Source organism: Pantherophis guttatus, chromosome 4, assembly GCF_059756535.1.
Source record: "Pantherophis guttatus breed Tessera chromosome 4, ASM5975653v1, whole genome shotgun sequence".
NCBI classification, from domain to species: domain Eukaryota; kingdom Metazoa; phylum Chordata; class Lepidosauria; order Squamata; family Colubridae; genus Pantherophis; species Pantherophis guttatus.
The window spans coordinates 134,372,168-134,382,248 of NC_142066.1; the positions used below are offsets into that span (position 1 = coordinate 134,372,168).

At 34.6% G+C, this 10,081-nt stretch overlaps 1 protein-coding gene across 1 annotated transcript in view; it reads left to right on the forward strand.

Moving 5' to 3' along the window:
- The window catches only part of RSU1 (Ras suppressor protein 1), a 114,417-nt gene that overhangs the window by 19,117 nt on the left and 85,219 nt on the right, over positions 1-10,081 (forward strand). The window contains exon 4 of the mRNA XM_034402610.3: positions 9,356-9,476. Coding sequence (XP_034258501.1) covers positions 9,356-9,476 — 121 coding nt within the window. The remainder of the gene's footprint in view (positions 1-9,355; positions 9,477-10,081) is intronic.

The following is a 10,081-nucleotide window of genomic DNA, read 5'->3' on the forward strand; positions in this document are numbered from 1 at the left end:
AAGGATATGATTTGTATGGTTTTGAAATTTTTTTACTTATGATTAGATGGATTATGTTAAATTTAAGGTTATATACATTAATATTATTCTGTGGAGGTGATTGTAAGACATGATTAATTTTTATTAAGGATATGGTCTGTATGATTATGATTGGATGGATTATATCTAAAAATTACTTCAAGTAATGGATTAAAAAAAGAAACTTTCTTTTGGATGATAAACTTAACATTAATGTTATTCTGTGGAGGAACAAGTTGGTTTTGTTTAACTACCTTTAAGCAAGAAAAGTTATATTTTGTTTTGAACAAGGAGAGTTAAAGTACAAGTGATAGATAAATCTATAGATAGTTAGTTTGTGGGATTTTTTATTAAGGTTTGTTAAATGTTTTTACCCTGTATTTGTTCTGGGAAGTCCGAGGAGGGGGGTGGGGGTTGGGATAGGAGGGGGGAAGGGAGGGGGGTGGAAAATAAAAAAAAATGATTGATTTTTTGTTTAAGTGTATATGATGTATGTTGACTATGAAATAAAATTTGTTAAAAAAAAAAAGGCTCTGACGATCCCAGCTGAGTTGCCTGATCATCAGAGGGTTTTTAAAAAACTCTCTGCCGATCAGGCAAGTCAGCTGGGATTGTCAGAGCTTGGATCGTCAGAGCCATTTAAAAGAAAAGCCTCTGATGATTGCATGGCTCAGCTGAGCATGGGGGGTGGGGGCAGGGATTTTTGCTACCGGTTCTCCGAACTGCCCGCCACCAGCGCTACCTACTTGCCTGAGCCGGTCTGAACCAGGAGCATTTCACCCCAGTACTGAACAAAGTCTTTCAAAGCACCTGGAACACAGGGGAACTGCCAGAGGATTGGAAAAGAGGTGATGTAGTTCCAATTTTCAAAAAGAGGAAGAAAATGGACCCAGGAAACTACAGACTAATCAATAGCCAGAAAAATCCTGGAATAGATAAATAAGCAGCAGATTTGTGAGCACCTAGAAATGTACAAGGCAATTGGCAAAAGCCAGCACGAGTTTGTTAAGAACAGGTCATGCTAGACAAACATTACTGCCTTCTTTGATAAAGAGACTAAATTAGTGGACCAGGGAAATGCTGTGGACAAAGTATACTTGGACTTCAGTAAAGTCCAAAGTAGACTGCAGCCTACTTTTCGTGGGGTAGAGAGTACCACCAGCAGATGGATTTGCAGTTGGCTGACCAACCACACTCATTGTGTAGTTCTCAATGGAGCTACATCTACATGGAGGGAAACATTCAATAGGGTACCTCAAGAGTCTGTCTTGGGCTCAATACTCTTCAACATCTTCATAAATGATCTAAATGAGGGGTGAAACTCATCAAATTTATGGACAATGCCAAGCTGGGGATAATTGCTAACACTTTAGAAGATAGACTCAAGGATCTTGATAGCCTTAAATACTGGGCCCTATCCAACAAAACACAATTTATTAGTAAGAAAATAACATCTTACAAGTAGGCAAGAAAATGCACAGGTATATAATAGGTGGTGTATAGGTTTTATACTATATACTGTCGAGCAGTAACTGTGAGAAAGATCTAGGCTTCCTAGTGGACAACCACTTAGATATGAGCCAGCATGTACTGCAGCTATCAAAGAAGCCAATGCAGTCCTAGTCTGCCTCAACAGAAGATAGTATTAGGATAGGTAGGTTATTATCACTAGACTAGTATTGGAATACTGCATCCAGTTCTGGTCACCATGATTAAAAAAAGATGTTGATATCCTAGAAAGAATGCAAAAGTGATAAGGGGTCTGGAGGCTAAACTGTACAATGAGTGGTTAAGGAAACGATATCTAGCCTAATGAAAAGAAGAACTGGGGTGATATGATAACAGTCTTCTGGTACTTGAGGGGCTGAACAAAGAAGAGGAGATGACTTATTTTCCAAAGTACTTGATGATAGGACAATAAGCAACGGGTGGAAGCTTGTCAAAGAAATCCTACCTAAGGAGAAATTTCCTGACAGTAAGAACAATTAATCAATGACACAGCTTGCCTCCCAAGATTGTGGATGCTTCATCCCTGGAGTTTTTAAAGAAAAGATTGGACAACCATTTGACGAAGATGATATAAGATCTCGTGTCAGGTAGAAGGCTAGACTATACATTCCTAACTCTTCATTGATAGAGGAACTGAGAAAACTGACTATATGCATCTTTGATGCAAGAAAGTAAAGATTGCAAAGCTTACACACACAAAATGAACAACATAGTTAAACAGACTATGAGGTGTTTAGTGAACTTTATTATTAGGAAGTCTGTAACTTACAGTAATACTGTAAACATTGCTCCATGCTATAAAATTAATCCAGAATTACATCATTTTATGGGAATGAAATAATATAATCTTCTCCAAATTGATGAGTTTGAGATGTGGTTCTAAGATTCTCAGAAAGTCAAACTACAAGCAAAATTAATAATTTTTCTTCTCTCTCTCAGTTGCACGAAGTGTTCTGTTGATCCAGAATTCTTTTTGTATATATGCATTTTTCTCTGTATTATTTAATGTCAGAAACCTTTTGCATTTATTATTTAAATGCTTTTAATTGAAAAATAGCTTCTTTTTTCTGGCTATTTCCTATATGCTATTAAGTAGCTCTCACTGACGGTGTTTAAGACTGTCAATTTGGTTGCTAAGTGACATAGTCATAGTGTGTGATGTTGTGTGACGGTATCAACTTCTGACAGCCATTCCAGTTGCTAGTATTGGGCGAATCCCACATGTTGATAGCATCCTGCAGTCAGGTGATCATCATTTGCAACTTCCTGCCAGCTTTCCCATTGACTTTCTTGTTAGAAATTGGTCATGAAAGCACAAATGGCAATCACATGACTGTGGGATGCTGCAACAGCCATAACTCTGAGTATCTGTCATAAGTCTTCCTTTTTCAGAGGGAGAACAGTTGCTGAATAAGTGGCTACCTGTATGTTAGTAACAATGTACTCTTGTTTTGACTCTATTTAGAAATAGATAATTCTTGCATTTTGAATTTATGTTGTGCTTAATACAAAGTTTTTCCTTATTTACATTTACTAGTTGTATCTATTGATAAATATATGTACTGATAAATTAGATACATAGAATACCAATTTGCAAAAAAGCAATAAAAAGAGGATTAAATAAAAAGATCTGTAGGGGGCAAAATAACTCCTTTCTTTGCATTATTGTCACTGGTAAATGCAGTATAACTTTAAATGGGATTATATGTTTATTTAGAAATAACTTTTAATTGAGTACTTGAGATAATTTGATATTATTAAAATAATATATCCAGTCTATAAATGTATTACGATTACTGTGAAATGTGGGTAATAAATATATTTAGAAGGCAATTCTTCTAAGTTCTGATTGCAGTGTAAAAAACTAATCATTGCATAATTTATCCAGTGGAGGTCACTGCTGAGATATATTTTTACTCTTTGACTTGGAAACTTAGAAAACTTGTGAGGTAACTGCATTTGTTACAGAATGTTTGTGAGGAATAAGTGAACCTTTCTTTGACATAGGGAAACAATTTCCAAATTGTCTCTGTATCATCTTCAGATAGTATAAATAATATATTAATTAGTATAATTAATTTCACAATTTTCTAGTGATTCATTTTGCATCAATATAATTTCTATTTTTACATATGCAGATATGCAAAAAGGAATAAGCCGTAGGTGAAATAAATATAACTGGAACTTTTTAATGAATCCATACATCCATATTATCCTACACATACTTTATTTGGACACCATTTTGAAGAAATGTGAAAGTAAAACTGGCTTTGGGCCTATTTTTGTTTTTAAATCACATATTTTCTGCTGCCTATAGATATGTTTAGTATTTATTTTGTGTGTGTTTTCCTCCCTAGGTGGTGTTTTGATGATGTTCTTTTCATATATTTTGTTCACAGTTTTTTTCCCCTTAGCTCTGTGAATCATGTTCTGTCCAAAAAAGGACAGTCTTCATTAAACAAATAAAGGTGGCCTCTTAATTGTGAAATATCTGTTTGGAACCAACTCAATGCTTAGTTAATAATAAATAGATAATTAAGCAATAATCCTTTTTCAAAGATACTAATTTTTGCCATTTTTATATGGTAGGCCTTTATATATTTCAGTATAATATCCACAGCAGTAGATAACTTTGGGCTAAATCATTATTTTCTGGTTTGTTGGGTCTGATCACTGCCATTTATGTTAATGGAAATATCATAACTCACTTATTCGTAGAATATTCCACATTCAATTCTTGCATTTCTAGGTTTACCATGTGATGAGAAAGGCCAAAAACTGAAATTTGGGTAACATCTGTTTCTTATTAACTAAGATAGATAAACTTGAAATAAATTAGCTCCCTCTTTTTACTTTCAGTCCAAGAGAGTCAGGATGTTAATTTTAAAATACTCGATGTAGCACTCTTGAGTGATGATGTGAAGGCAGGTGTGTAAAAAGTATTAGAATTATAGAGCAAGTACTGGTGAACAATGCAATATATAAAATATATTGTCAAAAATCTAAAAGATAAAGGGTATAATCCCAGAGATGTCCTATAATAATATTTTACTTTTTAAGTCTCTGTGACTTATAACACACTATTATATTGTATCTTATCTTATCGTATCATACCATATCACATGTATATAGCCGTCCTTATGAAAACACGACCCAAGGCATTGTTCAAGCATCAAGATTCCTCTAAAATTTTTCACTGATTTGGTCCTGTCAGATTCTGGATTTTTTGATCCAAAAACAGGTAGCAGTGACCTTGTAAACCTCTAAGTAGGTTTATTGTACGTAGTAGTACAATAAGTAGTAGTTTAAAGTACTCCATAAATAATGGAGTAAATCTATATGGTTGTTAAGAGTCAACAACGACTTAGCACATAATCCTGGAAGACACAGAAATATTTTATATTAACTTAATAGTTAATATTGAAGCTTAAGTTAAAACTGTAAACTTAAATTAGTACAATTTCTTGAAACCATAGTTTTTATTTGGAGAAAAATGGCTTAAAAATTTGACGTAAAGTAGCTTAATATGGAAGTTTGCAGTTAGATTAACAAAGTGGACTGATTTAGTGAGGGCAATAAAATAATCCTTTATCTTGTCAAAAATACCAGTATCTGCAGAAACCAAGAAAAGTGCAACTTTTTTTATTTATTTTGTTGTTGGACTGCAGCAAAATTTTTCTCAGAGCCTTTTCCCTTTCTCTTTGTATTCCTGGCACAGATTACAGACAACATATATGGGTCATTGTATTTTATTTATTTAAAAGATTTCTAAATTATATTTTATTTCCAAGGATGATATAAAACAAGACTTATATTAATGCTTTTATCTTTTGTCATGATTCAAAGAATAGCAAAAAATATCCCCACTGAAACTGCTACTAGCTATACGAGCAAAATTGCTAATAGCCTGAGATGGAATTTTCTTTGGGAACCTAATATTGGGTTTAAAAATCTCCATCATTGTCTTAATTAAATTTGTTGTAATACTGATTATTAGTTATTTTTATGTACAAGGAATTTGAAGCTTAGAATTTTACATAATTTTCCCTTGGATGTATTCTTGACTAGATTGCTTGTGTTGTACCTTTTAATGTGTAATATAATTATGTTAGACAGTTTCTTTAAAAAATTGGATCTCAATGGTTTACAAATTTTCTGTCTATATATATCTTCTGTCTGTCTGTTTACTATACTCTGTCCTATTATACAATTATACAAAAAAAAAATAGTACAGCACGGACTTTTATACAAAACTATTAAACAAAACAATTAAAAAAAAGTCACAAAGGTGCCCTAATGCTCAAATTACCCTAAGATCTAAACATTCACTGACACAGCACTTTTTAATGTTTCATTTATGAAACACCAATAGGGTTGAGCCCTCTATACCTCCGAACAAGATATTTCATGTGGGTAAGACTACTGAGAAAGCATTCCAACTTATCCATGCCTTATGTATTTCCCAAATGCGAAGGACCCACAACAATTCTGTGTAGTACCACTAAGTGAAGACATGAGCTATTGTTGCTGGGTGATTTTGATCCATGTAAGGAGATCAGCCAATGATGGGCAAAATGTCCCCTGACCACTTCCACCTGCTCTTCATGGAAAAGTTGAAAACAACTTCTAAGACTTGAATCAAATCCTTTCTGGGAAACATATCCCTCTCCAGGGTTACTTTAAGGACCAATGCAACTAGCTTTCCCTCCTGCCCTGTCTAATAAACACAAACAGTTCTGTCTTGGTAGAATTTAATCAAATACAAATGATGTGAAAATTGTAGGCAGAGATCCCGCCCCCAGTATTAAAATGTATGTCTATTGAATGAATGTAAAAAGATTTGTGTGTGGGGGGGTGTTTACTGCCACAGATGTAATGATGGTAAGTGTAATGGTTTTTAAAAGACAAATTCAAGGAAGGTTAAATTATCAATAGTAATTATTTTAAATGTTGTATATTGCCTCCAAAATCAACATCAGTATGTCTTAAATATTAGTTGATAAATAATGGTAAGGAATAACAATGCATAACACAACTGCTTTATCTCTTATGATCTTAGCCAGAAGGCAGAGGAAAAAAATCTTTGGCCAGATTCAACAGGACTCTTAGGTCCTCAGGTGATATGGGTGCGGATTTTAGTGGAGTGTAGTTGTAACTTACCTTACAATGTGATAATTCCAGAAAATGAACAATGTTTATGAACAAGCACCTGTATTGAATTTTTTACTTGGTAGCTTTTATTTCATCAAGAGTATATGTAAAGGAAACAATTCCATCCTATCATCTTTTGAAAGACCAATTGCCTTTGGCTTATCCTTAAATGCTATCACTTATCCTGCTCCATCAAACTACCAGAACTACTTCTATCTCAGCTGGTGTTCTAAGAACTGGGGCCTTAGCATGCCTCTTCTTTCCTTTAACATTTGGTTTTTCAGAATTTAATCTTGAGGAGTGACTTTATTTCTCCTGCAGGTAATACAACTATAGTATTAATATTGGCTGTTCAAAATGATATGCATTTGGCCTAAATTTAAATTTAAAATTCGGTTAAACTTAATCTTCATTTAAACTTTGGCTATCAATTTGAAATAAATAATAGACTGATCAAGCCAGGCCACTTTTGAGGCAATTCCGAGGAGGATACTATTATGATCAATACTCACAAAAAAGGTTACATCAGATTAGCAACAAATCAATGTCTAGCTATTATCTAGAAATATAAAAAAGCCCTGATGCATGATATGAATACTACAGTTCAGATAAAGATTTAAACTCTCTATTAGTTTAATTTTCTCTTTTATTTATTAAAGCAAAATCTAAGCAAGCAAATAATATTTATGGATTGATAGGTGATCACATATGATAAAGCTTTCTCCTGTATTGTCATATTTCAGAATTAAAGTAGAAGTATATTTGGATAAATTGTTAAAGTAGCAGCAGATAACAGAATCTGAGTGATTTTGTCTTGAAGCAGAGGCCAGACAGAGCTAGACCTGAGTAGTACCTTGATGGAAAAGTTCTACAGAATATCAAGCTGTAGGCTAAGGAAAATTGAAAAACAATCTTGGAGAGAACAAGTTGTACTATGTAGTAATGAGAAGTTTAACTCATTTTGAAGGCGACCTTACTTTTTTGGGGGGGAGTGGATGTGGGTATCGGAAAGCATAAAGGCATATATTCTTTTGCTAAAAATAAAAGAGGTTTCTGCATTGCAGAATAGAGATTTCCATTCATTATGAAGCTATAGCCTACCAGGACATTAAGAGATTTAGGAGGCATGTTAGTGACAACAGAGGTGCATAACTGGAAACTGCAGGAGTGCATGCGCTCAGGATCCGTCTTATAGGTGCTACCAATGTGTAGTTTGAAGTATTGCAGAAGTAAATGTCCAAATTGCTTAAGCTTATGTTGGAAATTAATGGGATTAATTGTAGAGTTGCCCCTGCCTCTGCCATTTTTGAAGTGTAAATTCTGGTGTACTCATCAAAAGTTAAATCCTTGACTAAAAAAGAGTTATACACTACTCTGTTATAGTGTCAGCTGTCCTAAAGTATGATCTGAAAAAGACCTAAAACCATAAAGATTTTTACTCACTGATGTTAGCTGATATTTGATATCTGTATCAGTTAAGCTTTAGATAGACTAAGAAGTCTTGGTGATTGAGACCCACACCCTCATCACTTATGAACTGTCATAAGTCATGACTAGATCACTGTAACGTGCTCTTGAATGCCTCAGGTAGAATCTGCCCAATCCTTGTTTGCCTGCAGATAGGGGTCATTGAGGGTCCCCTCCGCACAAGAATTCAGGAGGCCTGGGCCTGAAATACAATCCTCGTGCTTTAAAATACCTTGTCCCCTGCCACCCCCCTTCAGTCTTCTGCAAGGTAGTGAAAACTGTTTTGTTAGAACAAGCCATTCAGAATTTAGTAGAATTGCTGATTCTGAAAGCAATTTTTTTAATCCAATTTTTGTTCTGTATTCTTTTGCTGTTTGTGTATTTTTATATTTTGTTAGAAAGCCATGACCTCTTTTCAGAGATTTTTACTTACCTAAATAGATTAACAGAATGACTTAAGGGTGGACAAAAAATGCAATGGGAATGGGAATAACTCCTTCTGGCTTCCATATTGTCGTTGCTTATGGGAAGCTGGTAGGGAGTGTTGAAAATCACAATCATGTGACTGTAGCATTTGTAACAGTATTGTAATGACCACAACTTTGCAAATACAATTGATCTGAAAATGCTTGAAATTTCAAATCCAGAAATAAAGGTCCAGGATTTTATACGTATTCTTGAAGTTACTGCATTTAAAATACCTTGATTAAAAATTGTTGTACTATGACCCACAATTTCAGGTAATTGAAGATTACAAAGAAGAGAAATGGGAAAGTTTTAGTAGTAAAATAGATATGAACTGTCATAAATCATAATTGAACCAAGTGGTATAAAAGAACTGAAAATAAAACAGATGCAACTAATTATGGCTTAAAACTGTCTTATGACTGGGAGCAAACCAAATATTATACTATGCTGAAAGAAGGTGCTTCCAGAGCATGTTTATGCTATGATTAATACAAAAAAAATCACTTGAGGACCTACAAGTGAAGCCAAGTATCGGAAACTTTTAGCAATTCAAAGACAAGATATTTTTTTGCCCACCAAGGGCAAATTTCCCCTTAAAATGACAACATATCCAGTATTCAATGATTTTGCTATTGCCTGTGTATATGTACTGTATGATTTAAACATTTCCATTAATTGAACTGGGTTGATGTGATTTGTGTGTCCTATCTTGCTTTTGAGGGTGTTTTCTTTCTCTTTGCAGCTGTGCCTCCAAATATTGCAGATCTGAGGAATTTAGAAGTACTCAATTTTTTCAACAATCAGATTGAGGAGCTGCCAACTCAGATCAGCAGCCTTCAGAAGCTGAAACACTTAAATCTTGGGTAAGTAGCAGTTGTGGTCAGTTGTTTTAACTTTGCTTAACTGCCTTTCCCAATCTAATGCTGGCTGGGAATTCTGAGAAGTATAATCTCAACAATATAGAAGGTACCAGACTGAAAGAAGATTCTTTATAAGATATAGTTGAATAAAATTATTCACTAGTTAGTTATTTTGAAAAATATATACCAAATATTATTCATGGTCTGGAGGGCCACTGTGGCTCAGTAGCTAAGACGCTGAGCTTGTCGATCAAAAGATCGGCAGTTCAGCGGTTCGAATCCTAGTGCTGCATATCGGGGTGAGCTCCCCTTACTTGTCCAGCTTTTGCCAACCTAGCAGTTCGAAAACATGTAAAAAATGCAAGTAGAAAAATAGGGGCCACCTTTGGTGGGAAGGTAACAGCATTCAATGCGCCTTTGGCATTTAGTCATGCTGGCCACGTGACCACGGAGACGTCCTGGCTTGGACAGTACTGGCTCTTCCACTTTGAAATGGAAATGAGCACCGTCCCCTAGAGTTGGGAACGACTAGCACATATGTGTGAGTGGAACTTTTGCCTTTATCTTTTTATTAATGGTCTAGCAATTTAATCCTGAAATAAATACAA